Raw genomic sequence first — 20,957 nt, 5'->3', positions numbered from 1 at the left:
CTGTATTGATGTGTTTTCTTTCTTTTGTCATGTGTGTTGTAGTGTGTGTGAGTGTGTGTGTGTTCTCGTTTTTGTTTTAATTGTGTTTTGACTTGATCGAGGTGTGTATGCTGAATATTGGGACAGAAACCGGGAAAATGTATGTTTTAGTATTCACCTCCTCCTACTCCTCTTCTGACATAAAATACTTAAACTGTTTATTGAATATGTCTGATGAGCATTCTGGTGTTGTTTTTCTTACTTATATTTTATTTTATTCTTCATTTTATTTGTCGTGTTAAAAATAAAGAAAAATATTAAAACAAAAAAAAAACCCAAACAAACAAAAAAAATATTATTCACTGAAATCTTCCAGGTACTTTTCCAAAGTCTGCTTTTCCTCTACAAAAAGTGCAACAGTGGGGAGGTCGTGCGTCTACGAAACATTGTCGCTGAAGGCGTCCAGTGCAGGTACGACTGCACACCACGGGAATCTATTTTCTCCACAGAGACACACTAGAGAAAATGTCCAGAGAGAAAACAGCGAGCTGAAGCAGACTGAAAGCTTGTCACCTCCCTGGCACTCTCTCTCATATTCACTCCTCTCCTCTCTCTCATTTGTCTTCATCTCGGCGCTGCATGTGTGATTTTCGGTGTTGTTCTCTTGGTTTCTGCTTCTGTTCCTCGCTCCTTTTTTTCCTGTTATCTCCTCTGTCTTTCATTCTCCGGGCTCCTGCCTACCTCTTTATCCCCCAGCTCTCCTTGTCTGTCTCCTCTCCCTCCCTCTCGCTCTCTTTCTCCGCTGATTGCCTACGCGTTGGTTCCTCTACGCTTGCCTGCTCACTAATGGCCGTGGCAGGTGTTCTCCCAGGTGCCTGAACAGAACGGCCTGGGCTGAGCCTTTAAAAGCCCTGGAATCAGCACCTCGGTGGCCCTCCCCCCCTCTGGCGTGGTCCGCCTTCAAACCCCTCTGCCATCGAAAAGACTGCAAAGCTGGCATGTACACACTTGTCGACCCTCACACACACAAAGACACACACATATTTATATACAGCGAGAAAAATACGTCCAGCCCTTCATCTCTTCTGCTGGCACCCAGACAGTGTTTGTTTTGGCTTCAGGTGTGAGACGGATCGGTCTGGGCCGGCTCTCTAATTTAGTGCTGTCATGGATAGCCCATTGGATGACACACAAACAGACAACACATACAATCTCTAATAGCTTCACACTGAAGAGGAAAGCGGTAAAAGGGAGGGGGGGGTGACGGGGACGGTGACAGCGGTGTGTGGTTACAGGCCGCGATAATGGCCGGCCTGGAAAGCCCAGACCAGCAGATGAATGGGAGAGCAGAGAATGCAGCATTGTGATCAGATGGTGAGCGGGCCACCCTCTTTGGTTTACTTTTCAATCAATCAGCGAGTCGTTTCTAAACGGCGTCAGTATGACTTTCACCCGCTCTAAATGGACGACCTTTATTTTAAGGTAAAGCCGGTCATGCTCTCCATCCCACAGGGCTGGGTCCATTTCTACAGGTTGACTGGGTTCCTGAGCTGCTGCAGTTAACTTTCACACTGGCGATCAAATAAGTTCAAACAAGGCTCTATCTTTAGAGGTTAAGTGCACAGAATGCTGAACTTTAGTGGTTGAAGTCTTGAGAGTGCTGTTATTAAAAGAATACATGAACCCAAAAATAACCATTTGTACATCAATTATTCAACCTGTGTTACCTTAAATTCATGAAGAAAGCAAAACTACCATCATACCCAAATGCCCTATACCGCAATGTTAATGAAATTGAAAAATAACCTGTGTGTTCACCCTGCATTTTGGATCCCCTCCAGAATGACTATATTTCTTCCCTGGCCCACGTTACACCCTTTTACCAAGTTTCATGAAAATCGGAGCGTTTTTTCTGTAATCTTGCTGACGTTACCTTGGCAGAGGTAAAAAAAAAAAAAAAGCAGCTTCAATAAAATACATTTTTAGGAACATCAGCACGAGTCAAACTCAAAGCTTTTAGAAGATTTTCTCATGCAAAGTCCTCAATTCTTCAGATCAGAGGGCCATTTCAATTGGATTACATTACAAAGCATTATTAATTTGAATATAGGACTGTTCTGGCTGCAAGTCTTGTCGCATAAATACCTTTTCCGAAACACTGCAGATAACAAAACTATATCCAATTTCTTAATCTGTGATTGGTTCCACTCAAATTGTGATACTGTTTGTGTGTATTTTGAACCCAATCAATGTTCTTGGCTCTGACCTCATCACTCTTGGCAGCATACCCTCAAATCTGACTGAGAAAAAGTTTGGAGAGTGACAGAGAGAGTTTGGGGATTGATGATGGCAGATATCTTCCTCCCTGGAGTTCCAGCGGGTGGATATTGGTGATGCAGGTTAAAACTTTGCAGCAGTGATGGTTGTGGAGAAACTTGCAAAATGATAAATCAGCTAGGAATTTTTCGACCGCTTAAATAGGCCGCCAAAATTTGTAAAAGGTGCATTGGATAGGTGGAACGTGCCACAATGCAACTCTGCAACTCTCGTCTGCTTCCTTTACTACCTTCTTGAGAAAACAGGACAGACAAAATGTCTCACTGCTATACTATCTGAGTCGCTCAATGTGCTGCGATACAATTTCTGTCCTATCAGAGCTGTGGAGTCCAGGTGTTCAGTACACAAGCAAACAAACTGTTATCACCAAATTCTCAAGCTGAACTGAGTGTACTGAATCATTTTAAGCTCCTCTCACTGATGAATGAAATCTCCAACATTCAACTGTCAGCTTGGTCCTGATATACAGCAAGTATCCTGGTTAAGAGCTTGCTGAAGGACCATAAAATCCACATCAACAATTATGATGCAATAACTCTGCAGCCGACAGGTGGTTGCTGAGCTACAGTATGAAATTTATGTACAAGCCTTGTTTTGTACTGAACTAAACAAATGGAACCTGACCAAATGTAGTAAAAATAAAAGCTAAACAACAATCCAAAGCAGTACCTGAAAGTAATATTTCACTCAGAAAATGACCGTTTGTTAATTTCACACCACATTTTAACTTGAGTTTGTGAAGAAAACTTTGTTTGGTGAACAAAGAATCCAAAAAAGGTCAACATTTGTCATGACCTGAAGTAATCAGGGCCCACAATTAACAACAAAAAATGTATCAAAACATCAGTTAAAAAAAACTGTCCTGACAACTCTTGCTTTACAACCCAAGTCTCATCGATACAGTTGTATGCTCAGAACTTCCCAAAACATGCATTTTGACTAAAACCTTATGCTTTAAAACTTGTAAGGGTGCATTACCTACAGGAAGAAGTGTTGTAATGTTATAGTGAAAATGGATGTTTGGGCACTACTGATCATACGGCTAGATAAATTAGACCTGGATTATACTGCACGAGTTGTGTGCGAGTTTGTAAATGCATGTTTTGATATAGTACAGCTGTTGTTACTTTGAATTGTTGATCTATCTGTCTATCTATCCACAGCTGCTTTCACACTGAACATCCTGCTGAGAAAAACTAAATATTAAACTGCCAAATCTGATTCTACACAATTCTGAGTCGGATACAGCCCTTGAGAAAATGAGAAATCATTTTGTATTTCTTTAATTTCATGGCCGTTATGCGATTGTTTAATGATGTAAGCACTGATGTCTGTCAACTTAAAAAGAAACAAATATCACAGACTTGAACTTCATCTCTGAACAGTATACTTAATCAACTCCACACCTGTAATTAGCAAGATGGTGAACTTTTTTTTAACACATTTTCTTCTATTTTTTCTTACTTTAACCTACTTTTAGTGCAATTATGGTATAAATGCATAACTGTTTTGCGATGTATCAGATCAATAGTAGATACCAGGTAGTCTCTTGTCTTGTCTTGTTTTTTGTGGCAAATCCAAACTTATCACACTCCCTCAGTCCACCTGTCGTCACACTGTACATTTGCGCATTAAAATGGTTGCTGACATTGTTTCTTGGCAATGTTAGTACAGAGCTACACTTCAATGAGGAAAAAAACAGGGTCATGATGGAGTGCAGACAACTGAACTCAAGTTTGAACTCCAACAAACAAACAAACCCAGTGTGAAAACAGCCTTAGCCTCTGACAGATGGTTCGGATATTCAGGCAACATATCACCAGTTCAGGAATCTACACCAAATGCTTTCGATGAAACGAGCCTTTGATGTTGAAGCAGAGGCTCAAACTGGCAAGCGAGACATTTGGGTTTGTTTTCCATTCGGTTATACAACAAAAAAAGGGAGTATTTTAAGATGCCGCCCTCCTCCGTCTCTTTGGACAGCTTTCCGTTAGCTGGCAAATGAGCATGGGGGGGTAGAGACCCTCCTCTCTGCTTCACTGGGCAGTTTGTATAACGTTTTCATTGATTTCAGCCTTGGCATCACGGATGACACCTCCACACTGGCCAGAGTGAAAAAGGAACTACCTCATTTATCCCTATAGCTCACAATAAGCTGGGGATGTGTGTGTAGGCGCCTGTCTGTGTGTGTGTGTAGGGGGAAAAGATAAATTTAGAGAATCTGGGCTGTATGTTTGAGTGCATGTGTGTGGGTTTATGTCACTGTATGCTTCTGCATGTCGTCGGGATGTAAAGATGGCAGATGCCATTTTCAGGACAAAGAGAACAGCTTCACAGAGCTGCAGAGAACAACACGACAAGGGTGAAAACAAATAGAAACCCCACATAAGTCAACTTCTCTCCTCCAAAACTAGACAACTAGGACATGCAGACAAAGGGCGCATTGATATCGGCAGTGACACACGGGTGGCAGCTGTACACATCATGTCATTCAGTCGAGGCTGCTGTGAAAGGCGACTTTGTCAGACAAAGTCGAGTCTGGTGATGTGCTCTCATCCTGTGTGGAAATGTAGTGTAAAATAACACAGGTCTTTGTCCTTGAAATAATAATGTAACTCATGCTGCAAATTTCTTAGTTAAACTATTCTTGGTTACTTTAAAAAGATTCAGAAAATGAAGTGTAGTAGGGGATTTTTAAACATTTAAAAAAATATAGCGTGAATACTTGAAAGGACTGTACTGGTGGTTTTACATGCTTATATATATATATATGTCAGCCATAAATTAGCAGATCTCCAAACTAACTTCCACTGATAGCACTGGTGCTGAAAATTTTAAAAGCACCACTAAAAACACAACAATGCAAAACATTTTAAATATATAATTGATTAGGTACTTTGGAATTGAAGAGATAATTTACAAAAATAACAATGTGCTGTTTTATTTTTTATTTTAATAGGTCACAAGCGGCTGCCTAGGTGACGAAGTAAGCTCATATACTACGTCACTTTAGAAACACTGATATGAGATGTATGAAACCTACAAATGCAATTCATCCATAGTATCCATCCAAACTTACAATAACAACATTTTTCTCTGGCGACTGGGCTGCAATTAATGCAGCTTGCATGATTTCTTTGCAGCCAATCCTCAAATCTGAAATGTCAGAACTTTCACAAATTAGTTCTCAAGAGTTTTTGGAAACCAAAAAGAAATAAAAAAACACTTAATAAAAAACAAAAGAATGATGACAGTAGATTACTCCAAGTTTCCTGTCTTGGTGATTTTATGTTACACTCACATTAACTGAAGCCACTGTTTCATGGAAAGTGGAAAACCGTCTCTTAACTTGGAGTGTGCTTTGGCAACAAAGTGCAAAGCACATAACATTTGTAGTTAATGGACTAAAACATGCAAAACCACCGACACGGTCTTTTAAACTCCAACAGCAACAGTGGATTTGCTCAGTGACCAAAGACGTACCCCACTTTTGTTTTCATTGAGTGACTGTTAAAAGTGTGTTGTGCTTTACACTCCTGTCGCCTTCACTTGTGTACTTCACAGAGTTAAAGGAAGTGACATTAACCTTTGCTTGGTTTGTAATTAAATTTGCCTTGCAGCAGTTCAAACTGAACAGAAGATATCCTCCAGTCATTTGAAGCATGGAAACTGAGCAGTGTACTCCGGGTTATATAAAGACTGCTTTTCTTTACTCAGTGACAGTGATATACCAGTTTAAGATTACACAGTCCCATAGAGAGTTGGGAGATTGTCATTCGTGACGCCTGATGCAACCGTACGGCAACCCTGCACCCCAGAGCTAACACTCCAAGCTACACCGCTGCTACTTTATGGTGTAACACTCGCATCACCATGGGCCTTTCACAAAACACACACTTTACACTCACAGGCGCAGGACACACACTGATGCAGGTGTCTATGTGTGCGTACACTAACTCTGGATTTAATTACATCCTCTGCAACATGGAAGATCATAAAAAAATTATACTGATTCTTACGTCAGCATATGCACTCTTTCAGAAGGTGATCCAAACTGTCATGTGAATAAATATCACGATCATTAACTTTTATAACACAGCAGTGGTTTGGCCAAATCCCTGATGTGGGAATGTTTGTTGTTAGATCATCATCGTAGCTCGAGGGACTTGAAACGTCACCTGTGCAGCATCGTTTAGCATGTTCTAAGACCAAAGACATCATAATCAATTTTATAAAACATGTGCACACACATGAAGTCACTGACGATGAAATGTGTACAATCTTCCAAATATCTCAGGACAATTATTGACGCAAAACTAAACTTTGAAGTAAAATGTATAGTTGTAAGCAAAAAGAGACACAAATGTTTTATTTTGTTTTTTGTAAAAAATTGTCAAATCTAAAAACGTCATATTTCTGCATATAGAATAGATTAGAATATTATTTCAGTGTCTATAGAAGAGGGTTGATATATATATTTTTTTACTTACTTATTTTCTATCTTTTTATTTATAGGCTTTATTCTGTTTCCATGTGTTTGTGTGCTTCTGTGTGTCATTTTTAAGTATCACCGTTGTGGTTTAATACCACTATATCGCCACATACCTATTTTCTCACTGACAAAACCACGATGAGCTTATTCTGTTGTAATGTTATTGAACCTAGTTTGTCTTTTTCTTTAGTGTCTCGGTTTGGGGACCTATCTTAGAAGAACAGAAACTCTTTCAGTGGAATTGTTAAATGGTCCAGTAGGCTGATTGATGAGTCACAGCCGGCGTCCCTGCGCTCCAGACAGTTATAGTGGATCAGCAGCTCAATTTTAAATGACGTCTCCCACCCTTTGAACAGTTTCCTACTTCAGGACAAAGGTTCATATTCCCAAAGTGGAGTACAAAGCAGAATAAGAACAGCTTTGTTCCCGCAGCAACTCTCAGACTAATAAGTAGTAACAACATTGCAGAGATGCTACAGAAGCAATGTTTAAAATTAATGTATCTATTTACTGTAATTTAGTGGATATTGACTATTAGAGCTTTGATATATTTACTTCAATCATGTCTGACTGTGATGTTTTGTAAGATGTGTGTATGCCTCATCTGTCTACTGCAACACAAGTCAACCTCCAGGAGACAAAAGAGTACCTCGAACCTGAGACTTTACTGACAACAGCGACATATGATGTCCTCTTGTTTTGACGAGAACGGCCCGACTAAGAACTGACAAGTTTGCATTTTAATAAAAATCTGTGTTTATATGATAACCCTGTGAGAACGATCTTCATGTACACGGATCCTCAAGAAACTAAAAACGCTGTAGTATGAGTGTCAGGCCAGTAGTTGGCAGTGTAACTTTTTAATGACACACCACAGAAGAACGCCACACGCTTGCACATAAAGGCGTTTGTCTACTGAGCGGTGAGTATAAACAAACAAGAAGATGGCGAACTCATGCATGAGAACCGACAGCGTTAATAAACTCAGTAGAGTCAGCAGCACAAACACAACACAGCAAAAAGTTTAATGTTTCATGCAAGAACCGTTACCGTGTAAACGGCCCCTTCATGAGGCAGGAAAGCACCACAACAGTGAGCACTCATTGCAAAGACGTCAATAAAATCTGTCGAAAATCTTTTCAAGAGTTTATCAACTGATGCAGCTACCATAAACATGTACTGAGACCACAGAGTTCAAAGCCAACAATGCCATTTTCTATTTCCCACCTTATCAAACTCTAACAGCACACTGATGAGTAATAATGTGCTCATTTTGGATGCAAAGGAAATAAAGCGTACAAATAGATAAGTCAATTACAAATACTAAAATAGGACAAATGGTCACCAATCAAAATAAAAAACTGATATCTCTGGAGCATGAAATCTACAGCAAATAGTGATTTTCAAAATTTGGATGCAACGTCACAATGGCCTTCATCTCTAACCACTAAAACATAAACAATTCATCATTAAATCCATGTGGACGTTTGTGCCACTTTTGAAAAAATTCCCTCCAGGTGCTCTTGAGATATTGTGTCCGTAAGAGTGGAACGGACAGAAGGACAAGAATATATATTTTTAAAGGTCAGCAGAACAATTTAATTGCTCCAGGCTTTCTACTTCCACTCTGGTTTTAAAACAGATTGAGATATCATTTATGACACTAAACACTGATTCAATCACTGCAGCTCAGAATAAATTGGACATAAAACCCGTAATAAAATAATTCACACCGATAACTGGCTCCGGAAATAATAAATGCAACATTTCAGGCAAACCTCTTCAGTCATTGACCACTTTGTAACTCAACTTCAAAAAAAAAAAATACCCACAACACAAAAACACTGACTGCTGTAGCTTTTTTTTTTTTTTTTATAACAAACTTTAGGTCATTAAACCCCAGTTTAACAGGGAAAAAAGTGATACGTGCCAAACACTAGTAACTTTAAAACCACTAGAAAACAACATCATCATCAAAAAAGAGAGGTAGATACATTAGCATGCCTACCTGTATCTGCGACATGTTACTGAGGTCCAGCCTGAACAGGTAGTTTCTGGATTGGGGACAGAGGAAAAAGGAGATATGTGAGTGTGTGTGTGTGTGTGTGTGTGCAACATAACTGGACTAGATCCAGAAAAAAAAGTCTTTACTAATTCAAATTAAGTATCCGAGAAGAGACAGGCCATTCGAGCAGCTGTCAACTTAAAGCAAAGCCGATTAAAGGCCATACTGTAACTGTCCGTCAGCCTTAAGTCATTGTCTTCAGTTTCCTGAGTTGTGTGGCTTTGCAAGTCCATGAACTCTAAGCAGAATGACTGTGTTTTTAATAGGGTCAAATCAGGCAAAAGTTGAACTCTTGTCTGCTAACAAGAACATGCAGAAGCGCACGCACACGCACACACACGCACACACAAACGCGCGCGCGCACAAACACACTCACTCACTATTGCTACATGACGTATTCTTTCCAATTTCATCCCTTCTGCCAAATCCAAAGCTTGACTTGGTCCAACGTGGCCTCGGCGGAGCATTTAAGAAGCATCATTATCCGAAAACCGCAGTGTACGAGTGAGTCAGAAAGGGTATCACATTCTCAGTAATGTGCTCTGTGGGGTGAAGAGCTGAGTGGATTTACAGTTCCTTACCTGGCACCCACAATAAGCTCATTCCTAGTCAGGTCAAGGGTGAGCTGGGAGTAGTCTCTCACGCCGGGGTGGGAGAAAGTAGAAATCCACGGGCTGAGTGCTGTGACAAAGAGACAAACAAAAAGGTTAGAGAGAGTTAAATCATGTCATAGTTCAGGAGATAAAAGCAGTGACAGTTAAAGACAAAAATCTTGAAACACAGTATTTTCACTGATGCACACAAAAGCTTTTTGTTTTGGCAATTTTATGTACCGGTGTATCTCTAAAGCAACAACCATAGAAGCCACCTGCCACCAGATGAGCCAATAGCTAAATCTGATTGCAACGGCTGACTTTCAACAAAAAGAGTCCAGTCACTCTGCATTTTTAAACAGGGCTCCCACGTTTTCGTGGACAAAATTTCAACTTTTTCCATGACTTTTCAAGCACCCAAAAATATTTTTTTCCTTGCCCCACTTACCAAGCCTTTTTTACATTATATTATATTTCTATATTCATTAAAGAAATTACATCTGATTAATATATTTGGGACTGCTGGTCAGACACAACAAGGAAACTGAAAAGGTTGTCCCTGCCCTCTGGAAACTTGAAATGTGTATTATTATACTTTTTTTTTATTAGACTGTGAGATTAAAACCTTAACTGATTGTTCAAAGAACATCAATACAGTAATCTATAGTAGGAAAATGGATTATCTGAAGCTGAAGTGGTAAAAATGTGCAGTGTGCAGTGCAGGAAGAGCCTCCTGCGCTATGACCGTGTCCCCTGCAGAGAGGGGACAAAGCCGCCCGAGCCACATCAGACACAAAATCCTGATACAACCTGACGCTGGGACAAACACAGCTCTGTGTGGTGTGTGAGGCTGAAACCTCTGCGCTGTTTGAAACTGGCTTTAACAAATCAAAATTTCAAAGCTGCAGAGCAGAGGGGCCGCCTGGCGGGGCTTTTAATGTCACTTTGAAAACTGCAGGAAAAAAGCATTTTCTCTTCGATCTTTGTGTGACCCCAGAGCGAGGACCTTTAAACGGATTTCACCACGTGGGAGGTTTGCGCGGCATAAAGGGATTTCCCATATTTCCCATGCTGTACACAGTTTCACAGCGGTTGGTGGGAATTCACATTCCCTTAACCAGTTTCAAAAGCTGTGTTAAATAGCTTTCAGCCATTTCCACAAAGCTTTGAGAAAGTAGAAAGATACAGCTGTGAATGATTACAATGCCCCGTATATCTGTGAATTAATATATACAACATGGTAAAGCTCAAAGGAAGAAGAAGGAAAAACTAGGATCACCGTCACGCAGTTTGCCTCCACGCACCAGGGAAGTTGAAGTTACAGTTTACATCCATGTCTGTGAAAACATGGATGCTTCACACACACCTTCTCCCCGGCGGCACACAAGATGTCTTCAAGATGTGTCTCATCAATTCATTCATTCCTTCTGTTCCTGAGATATGACGTTGATCAGTGGCCAGGAAAGTGTTCTTTTGTGTTTAAGGTGTTTTTGTTATATTGCGTTCACAATCATTAGACATATGCAAGGTCACAGTGACCTTGACCACCAGTTTTTAATGAGTTTTAGAGGACATTTGTGCCAAATTCAAAGATATTTTTCAAGGTGTTCTTGAGATTTTGCATTCACTAGAATGGGACAGACAAGGTCACAGTGACCTTGACCTTTGACCTATAATTACCAAAATCTAATCAGTTCATCGTTGAGAACAAGTGAAGGATATCTGGGCCAAATTTGAGGAAATTCCCTCTAGGCATTCTTGAGATTTCACATCCACAAAAATGGGTCAAATGGACAGACGGACAAATGGACAGATGGACAACTTGGAGAAATAATGCCTCCAGTCTCGGTTTTCCCTGCACGGAGGCATATAAAGGGTGTTGGTCGTAACATGTGGCCACACTGCTGATAAGTATTCATTAGGGAAGCAGTCATCAAACATTTAAAACCTTAAACCCTCTTTTAAAGTATAAGCTCCAGGCTACGGGTGTAAGATGACATCAAAGTGTTGGAGGAAGTCACAGCGAACAGTGAAACGACTCTCCTTCAAGCACAGAGACGGGCTGCAGGGATTGATGGGACCCATATGGCTCCGTCATCTGCAAACATAACTAGATATATGAGTGATAAAAAGGCACGAGGCTGCAGTTACATTACACCACGGTGCTCCTGATTTAAGATACTGATTCTATACACTCTCATCTGCAGAAACATGCAGACGAACACACACATCCTGGGGTGAAGGCTGGCAGTATTGACAGGGGAAATCAGTTATGTAAGAGCTGTCTGCTACAACCTGTTGTGTCCAGATGTTGACCTGGATGGAGATGTTTTAGAGAGCTGCTGTCAGACTGAACATGACTTTGGGTTTTGTCGTTATAAGATGAGAACAAGGTCTGAATGAGTAATCCATTTTGTAGGGGAAGTAATATGCCAGAGAGTGCAATTTTCAAATTGTAAATGTGATTTAATGGATCAGACCTTTTTTACTCTACATTTTTCTGTCAACACATCTCATGAAACAGACCACCACAATGTTTAAGTCCATCCTGGGTCTGGACTGTTGCCAAGCAGCATTCTTGCACACTAGCTTTGTGTAGGCAGTCTGCGTGTTACCTGCCTGATATCAGACACAATTGCCGACTCGTTACCGTCCATTTCAGTCAACTTGGTCGAGTGGGTGGGTTCCAAGGACTGGACCCAGGCAAACACGTTACCGCAGGCCAGCTGCTTTGTATCATGTACATTTATCTGTATGTACCCATTTGTTGTGCAACCCGTGAAAATAAGAGTCTGTTGACTCAGGCTGACTCTGTTTAAGGTTTGCAGTGAAGTATTCAGGCCTCTCTACTTCCCTTCATCGACTTCTGACAACTTTCATAATTTAATTCAAATGCTATGTGAGAAAATCTCATCTTTGAGGTGTTAAATTTGTCATTACAGTAGGCTTATAGAGTACACCAAGAATGAGTCCTAATTCCTAGAAATTTGTCTGCATCTCAGCACCTCCAGTTACCTTGTCTCAAATTCAGTGGGTTTATGAAAGGGTTTTGAACATGTATAGTTTAAAGTCCCAGTAGTGTTTCACTCTATGGAGTACTGCAGATATGAGTCCTATTTTTTTGTCCATTTAGATTTTTGTCCATTGCCTTGAATTCAATGGGTTTTTAAATAGGTTTTTGGTTAGATGCCTGAAATAAGGTCGTTCATATGGCCGCTCATGTTTTTGGATTTTAACATCGGCCTTCATAGTTACACGCATGGGAGAAGTTTCAGTAGGTTACAATCTGCAACCTCACTACAAGATGCAACTCAAACTTATACACTAGATCTTTAAAGCTGGGCAATGTAGTTTTCAACAAACTCAAGAGCAAGTAAATAGTGGTTACATTTGGATCTTTTTTATCAGTAGAAAACACACTGGACGACTGGTCGGTCGTTCTGGCACAAGATGACACTCAAAAGGTTGCAAGAATGGCAGTTGATTCATTGTATTGTACCAAAACAAACATGGCAATCAGCAGCTTGGACCGTTTATATGCTGCACTGAACAGCCAAAAAAGAAAGAAAAGCATTGTTTGGTTGATGTATTATTCTCTCAAACCACTTAGACTCTGACTTTTCTCCAAGTGTCTAGAAGACCCTTGGAGGAACTTACCAAAGGCAACTGCATAATTTTGTATACTGATTGTAGTTGTATACATTTATCATAAGTAATAATGTGTAAATCTCAAATACAGGCATTGATTTTGAATTACAGATAATTACATGTTCAATTATCAAAACTTAATGAAGGTTAACGTGCACACTGCATGTAGCAGCTCTAGAACAGAATCAGTCATACTGCCATGTGAACTGCCTGAAGCAAACAAAATAATGGTTAATTATATTAACAAATGCTCTGCTCTCTTTGAGAACATACGAGAACAAGGGTAAAAATTATTAATAGACTGTGAAACATTTATATACACAGAAGATTAAATCACTGATAACCTCAGCATGCATAATAAATCACTGGACGCCTTGGTGTAATTTCAACACCATACACGCCGTCTCTCTCTCTATATAAATATTTATATTGCACATATGCGCATCGTTCCCATTTCTCACATTCAAGCATGCATGCTTGAGTTGACCATCTTTGACACACAGGGTGGGTGTAGAAACCATACAAGGCCGGTGCGAGGAGGCGAGCGGGACCATCTGTACATCACTCTCTGATTAATGGCTGCAGAGGCCAAAGCTTGAGGAGCAGAGGGGAGCGGGGGGCCATCTTAAACCTCACAATCTTATGCAAACAGACCTGAAGCTGATTTAAAGAGTCCAACACAAGCACGGGTTTGCACAAAGCTGCAGCACATGTGAAGGGAGCATGTAAGTATGTGCATAGTGTCCCTGTAAATGTTCACATGATTCAAATTCAAATGAGATCATTACAATTGTCTATATCAGTCATTTAAATTCTGACTGCAATAGCACCTCATTAACATTCATTACACTGAAAGTCTTTTATAACAAAAAAAAACAACTACAGGACAAACAGAGCTTTCTAGTTTAAGTACATGAATCTGCTTTGCACTGCCTGCTTGTGTTCATATACTTGACAAAGTGACAAAAGTGCCTCCTCAACTTTTGTCGAGCTTTCATGCTGCTGCATGCGCAAACCACAGCAGCAGCCAGTAAAAGACATTTCTTAAATGTTGCAACTGTGGACAGGCAAACCAAAAATCATCCATCATCACCCATCATTGCATTGTTCGGAAGTATTTAGGAGAGAATAAATTAGATGCAAAGAGTAGATGAGGCCTGTGTCAGCACTGCAAAGCACCATAACTAACTTGTTAAACCACCTGAAAAAACACCACAGTCTGCAGTATGATAAATGCATAAAAACCAAGAAGGGAAACGTTGCTAACAGTGCTGCACTGTTGGCGTTAATCCCAGTACTCGTCCAGCGTCAGGTCACAAGCAGAAGGTGAAAATTAAAAACAAAGCTCTCTTGATTTAATTTTTTTTTTGGGGGGGGGGGGGTTTTTAAAAAACATTTTAAAATTTTGCGTCTAGGAGATGGACAGATGAAGAAAAATCTTATTTAATTCTTATTTTGATGCAAATATTTGTACATAAACAGGAAAGGAGCACAACATTTAAGTGAAAGCAGTGCTCTGTTTATTTGAATGTGAAAGTGCATAATATGTTTCATCTAAAAATCAATCATTTATCGCAATTTCAATATTGATCCAAATAATCATGATCATAATCATGCAACCCTAGTACTAGTATATGAGTAGTTGTTTGGACACTTCATAGGACCTCGTTCATTTGAGACAAACTTCTGCATAACCTTCACTGAGCTTATAAACCCAGCAGACACTGTGGTAACATGAACTAAATCTGTAGATCTCAGCAGAGTGAACTGCACAAACTGGAATAAACATTTACAAAAAAGGAAAAAACACCACTTTTGGAAAACAAATATGAATACTGGAAAATGCAAACTAAACCAACACACTAGTTGTAGAGTTATATAACAGCAATTTATGCAGGCGTGCTTTTGATTGACGTAAATTAGGATGTAACAGCCAGTTGGACTCTGATAAATCTGAGACAGTGGATTTATTATTAAGGAGCTCTGTTTAGGTGCTACGTTTACACTGTGTGTGTAATATGTGTAAGCACACATGATGCCTGAAGCTTGTTCTGTGTTTCTCTCCCTCCCTTCAACAATCATATCATGTTCCCAAAGAAGGGAGAAGCCAGAGGTGAAAGTGGAGCGATTATACAACAGGAGAAATGTTGTGGTAAAAACAGAGAGCAGAGCCAGGACATTGCACATAAAAGTACAATCAAACCTAATCTCATTGCAGTCCGTTGGGGCAAAATACTGCTCCGATTAAACCCATATTTAGTCCCCGCCCCCACGTTACACACCAAATATATCCTGGAAAACATCCAGAAATAGAAAATGATGTCATTTAGACAAATGACAGACTGTTAAAGTGACTTATTCTCCCCATAAAATAAGACCATTAAAACAGAGCATATGACATGAACCATAAAATAAGAATGTGCAGTGGGGAAATAGATAACAAGAGAATTATTCCCACAGAGGCATTATGCACCTAACAGTAAAAACAGGAGCTGTTAGTGTTCAGTTCAGGGAGTTTAATGTGGAGCGTGAATCACTTGAAATTCGAACTGAGAAGTATTACGCGCATATAAACATTTTCCCCACCGTGTGGATATCTCTTCAAATGCTTGTAAAAAAAAAGAAAGGTCGAGTTTGATTCAGTGGCGTGTAGGAGAGCTCGTGAACCATGAGCTTGTTTACTCTCTTAGAAAGGCCTCTGTGACAGTGAGGGGTCTTTCACTGACTGACATTTATCCTCCTGCTTACAAGTGGTTTTATATGCGCTGCTCCCTCCTTACCCTCATAACTGTCTGTCCTGGTGGTGGGGCAGAGAAGGAACAATAAAGCAGGGTGTATATGAGAGCCCCCCCTCCCTCTAGGTTGACTCACAGGCCCCAAGCCGGACTTGATGAACGATTATTGCGTTATTTTTTTCCCCTCTGCAATCGGCTGGCAGACGGATTAATGCATTAGCCCGTGGCTGCCAGAGGGATGAGGAGAAGGATGAGGACAGTGGCTGAGACATTCGTCTCCCACAGACATAAATCATAACCTCTCTATCTCCTTCCATCTTTTTAAACATTCGGCTTCTTCCCACACAGCCAGCATGTGGGCACAGTGAAGTGGCACCCCGACTGATCCGACTCGCTATTAGACCGAGTCTGGATGGAGAGCAGTCTAGGCTGGAAAATGCCAACATATTATGGAGCTAAGGGAATGAAAGCAAAACATATCGCTGATCAAAAACAACTAAAAAAAAAAAAAAAAAAAAAATCTGTCTGCACAAACAAACAAAAACACACACAGAGAGCCACACGTCTTGAAAACAACCTGAATCGTTTATCGCTTTAAATCCTGATGGAATGTGAGATTCCCTCAAGTTGGAGCTCAGAGGAGGCGATTTGATAAAGATCCAATCTTACCTCCATCTAATCCCTTTAAATTTGAGCCTATGGGCTCGAGGGCTTGCTCACCCATCAAACTTTGTCATTCTCTGAGCTGGGAGGATGGAGTCAGTCATTAGGGGCATGGTACGGACACAAATAGAGAGAGAATTTCTACTGAAATGTACACATTTGACAGATGATAACACATAATAGGTCCTCTTGAGACCTAATGTTTGACTTTAGATTCAACAGCAACAAAGTAGTATCTGACAGTAAGGAGTACAGATTTGAAGTGAAAGTGTAGCTGCTGATGGAGCCATCAGTGTAGTAATACAATACAATAATACAGTGTTTTCAGTCAGTCTGCCACTAACCGAAATATTTTAAGGATCTGATGGATTTCCATATAATTTTGCACAGATACTCCTGGTCGTCACTTTGGTGATCCTAATCCAAGCAGTAAGGGTGTAAATCACTGGTTTCATCACAATATATTACATAGATTCTGAGACAACAATACAAAACTGCCACAAGATTTGAATTTGATTCAGTTTAGGGGACTGCGACAATATGAGCCCCATGTCTTCATTTTAACTCAGACCATGATCTTTTCCCTAAAACTTTCAGGCCTAAAACTTCTCCCAACATCCTCAAAATGTGGATTAAACAACAAGATCTTATAACAAAGGTATACAACATGGCTCAATAATAACTGTTGAGGATCATAGACAAAACAACTGTCTTTTGTGAGTCACGTTTTCCCCACATACACAACATGCTAATGTTATTAGCATAACCCTATGGCAATTTTACACTGTAAAATAGCTTAGAGGCTAGCAGACTTTTCCCTACTTATAACTTCGTCAGTTAACTTTGGTTATAATTTATAACCAAATCAAATTTATTTATACTTTCTCTTACTCACTGCTGATTTAAGCCACTGCATCCCGACAGAACAGCACGGATGAATTTCAGCAATGCACATTCATTCAGTCGCACATTGTTGAAACTGAGCAGTTAATGTAACGTTAGCAGGAAGTTTGCTAACTTTACGTCTGCAGTTCTTCTAATGGCCACTTGAAGCTGGCACCAAGATAGAGTCAGTCCCAATATACACTCGTGCTGCCTAAAAAAATTCTGCTCAATATTTGGTTGTACTAAAAGACCCGTTGAGCAGTCCAGTGCTCAGTACTCAAGTTGTCAACAAGTGCGTTTAGTTTCAGCGCGTTTGTGTAGATCAGAAACATTTCTATATGGGAAAAGATCCTTCTCGGCCCACGTGGTCACTTGATCTGCAATATCTGTAGCCTCAATGCCAAAAATGCCTCACAGAAGAGCACTTCTCCAGCAGTCTAGATCGACACCATGCTCAGACGAACAGTAGGAACTAGCAGCTGCAACAGCTAAGAAAAAAAAGACAAAAGAAAAGCACACACCACTAATTATATCAAACATTTTTGTCACCTGAGGTGCAAAACTGACAGTCTGACTATTCTTTTTACCATGCTGTTGTACTGAGTGTAAATAACAATGACGTGAGTCAGGCAATGCGTCAGCTCCCACAATTCTAGTCCTCCAACATCAAGCGGGGACAGAAACAAAGAGTAAGAGAGATGGCGTGATACAGAGTTAGAGATCTGGCGCCATTAAAGGCACTGATTGGATGAGTGGGATAAAATGCATTTGACTGAGTGAGCAAAAGTAAAGTAATGGTTTTAAGGGGACAGTTCATTTTTAAGTCAAAAAATCTCAATTGTTTTGATGTGAATGTGGACTTAGATGGCACTCAGCGTGTGGTGCTTACAGTGCCAAAAAGGAAAAATTATAAACTCAACAGTTATGTCTTTTTCCAGAAATCACAATCCCGTCACTAAAGATAATCCACAGACCTGGTGACGAGCAGTTTCATGTAGGAACTACTTTCTCTCTACAGAACTACACCCGCCAACATTATCATTGCACAGAAGGAAGCTTAAATCTACCAACCGCTCACCTATCGCCACTGAGCTAGCTAATGCTACAGATCAGCCGAGGAGGATGCCCGTTATGTTTACATCTTGTGTTTTCTCAGCACAAGCTTCTCGTCGATGAGTAGATGCACGCGTCCTTTAGCGCGGTGATACGATTGGCGGGTATAGTTCGGTAGGAAGAAAGTAGTTCCTCCATGAAACTGCTCACAGCAAGGTGTGTGAATTATTTTGGGGATCCAGGTCCTGACTTCTGAAAGGAGTCATTGCTGTTCAGATCTTTTTTTTTTTTTTTAGCACTTTGAGCACCACAAGCCGAGGGCCATCTAGTTCCATCATATTGGACTGAAGACAGACATTTCTACGGCTGATATCTCCGACACTCAGCAACTCACACCAAAACAATCCAGACTGACAAACAGAAATACAAGTGAGCGGAAAATTATATATTTTTTTATTTTGGGGTGAACGGTCTCTATGCAATCCATTTATAAGTCCTGTGACCTTGTGACCGATGACTAAGGAAATAAAAGTGCAAAAGAAACCACTGGCAGAAGAAGCTCAGATGACCTTTAAAATCAAATTGTGTGTATCAGTAAACTTGAATTCCTCACTTTTTTCTGTCTTACAGCAAATATTCTCATAATAACAACCTGCACTATATCATTTTCTTAATCATTAGCATGATAATCAGGCATCTAGTTGATTTCTCCCCTCAAGCGTTGCACTGCTTAATGAGCTATGAATGACACATATTGTACTAAAGGTATCTGTCTATCATCATCTTCCTTCAGGGTGATACACAGGAACACAATGTCGTGCTAATGGGGAGAAGACTCGCTGGAAATAGGCAATATTAAAAATGGTTATCTTCAGGGCAAGGTGGTCTATCCAAAACTGTTAACGTGGAGATGTGCTGCCATCTGGCAGATGATTCTCTGAATGAAGGATCACCTCCAGTGTCAATTAGCACATACACTGTATGATTCTGAATAAATTTAGCTCAACCGACAGCAATATTCCCACTTCCTGACAATATTACTCCCATTTGAAATGTGAAAATAACAATTGGGGCTAAATAATGGCACAAGAATGAATCCATTCTGCAATATACAAATTAACATACAATATCCATTTATTGTAAGCACCTTTTTGTGCAAATAAAGCTAAAGCACCACTATAAATGCCACATTTCCTTACATTTTCTAGGGTTTTTCAGCACTGAAGGGGCAAAACTTTCCTTGCAGCACAGTGCCAGATCTTTTCACACCTCTGCCTTATCTGACTCAAATCCCTTGAAATATGTTTTGTTTGGTCTTCTTCATATCGCTCTTCGTCCTTCCTCACACTTAGGCTCCACGCTGTTCTGTTCTTCTCTATCGCTAATATTCTAACTTTCGGTTTTCACTGTGTCTGCACTCGTAGAGGGTGACAGTTAGAGTGTCTCAGTGGAGCACAACTGTCCCTCTGTACTTCTGTCCTCCACAGCTCCATCCTCGCACTTGACTGAACTCAGATAGAGGGGTCCGCGGGTCACAGGCAGAGCTGAGAAACAGCCTGCGGAGACTGGGGACTGAGCAGCCACAGGAGGAATAACGGCAGGGCCAGTAGGCTAATCGCCTCTCAGTCAGCGACCGGTAAAGATGTGTGTGTCTCTCACAAAACCAACAGTGAGGCAACATCCAAAGCCACTGACAGGAGTCCAGTGAGGTGGTTGCATTGGAAAACTGACGGAAAAGAGTGTGGGAAATAGAGCAACAAGCAGTGCCGAAATCTGACTTTTGGCTCACCGGCCAAGGTGTCTGGTTGATGAAAAAGTCCACCAGCCAAGCAAATATTTTTACCCGCCAAAATGCTAAGTGGTCACTTTTGTTTCACGTTTCACAGAGCAAAATCTTAAGCAAAATTATTTAGATATATTGGAAAAACTCATCAACACAGTCTCAGTGTGTAAATATGTTCCCTGTGTTAAGCAGTGATGCAGTGTAAATGTCTAGGGCTTTTATTGTGAAAGGTACCATCGGAGCTAAAATTTGCAGCCTTGGTTAAATATGGGGCCCTCCGTGTTATTATTTCATAAGTATGCATGCAATGTTAGTTTGCAGTGGACCAGGGGCAAGTTATAGTTTCAGCGCCACAAAAGGACCGCTTGAGACAGTGACAGCAACCAAAAATAAATAAATAAATAATGAATTTAGTAGCAGAGTAGCAGTAGTAGCAGAATGATCCCGTTTCTTTGGGCATCAGATGGCAATTTAATTTGGTGTTTGCTCTTGCCAGCTCGGGTTCTGGAGGACCCTCAGCAGCAGTGCTCTTTTGTACAGCTCACATGCCGCCTCGGTGAGTCGCATAAACACCGTGCCTGAATACCGAAGTCCGCCGGTACACTTCAGTGTTTCCCCTACCATTATACTGGGGGTGTCGCCTCAAAAGCAGGCGAAAACAACATGAACACAGTACATAGAAAATGTATGGGTAAGTATTTAAGTTTTCTTTATTTGTTGGTAA

General features: G+C 40.5%; 1 protein-coding gene across 4 annotated transcripts in view; it reads right to left on the bottom strand.

Moving 5' to 3' along the window:
• Positions 1-20,957, bottom strand: part of sema5ba (sema domain, seven thrombospondin repeats (type 1 and type 1-like), transmembrane domain (TM) and short cytoplasmic domain, (semaphorin) 5Ba) — a 231,228-nt gene that overhangs the window by 109,270 nt on the left and 101,001 nt on the right. For all 4 annotated transcript variants that reach the window (XM_088083658.1, XM_088083656.1, XM_042495042.2 and 1 more), the window contains 2 exons: positions 9,455-9,554; positions 8,817-8,862 (listed from right to left, as the gene is read on the bottom strand). In XM_088083658.1, coding sequence (XP_087939784.1) covers positions 8,817-8,862; positions 9,455-9,554 — 146 coding nt within the window. The remainder of the gene's footprint in view (positions 1-8,816; positions 8,863-9,454; positions 9,555-20,957) is intronic.

This window comes from Plectropomus leopardus, chromosome 10 (assembly GCF_026936395.1).
Source record: "Plectropomus leopardus strain MGB_pleo_1.0 chromosome 10, ASM2693639v1, whole genome shotgun sequence".
In the NCBI taxonomy this organism is placed as follows: domain Eukaryota; kingdom Metazoa; phylum Chordata; class Actinopteri; order Perciformes; family Serranidae; genus Plectropomus; species Plectropomus leopardus.
This window is presented reverse-complemented; position numbering and strand designations above follow the sequence as displayed.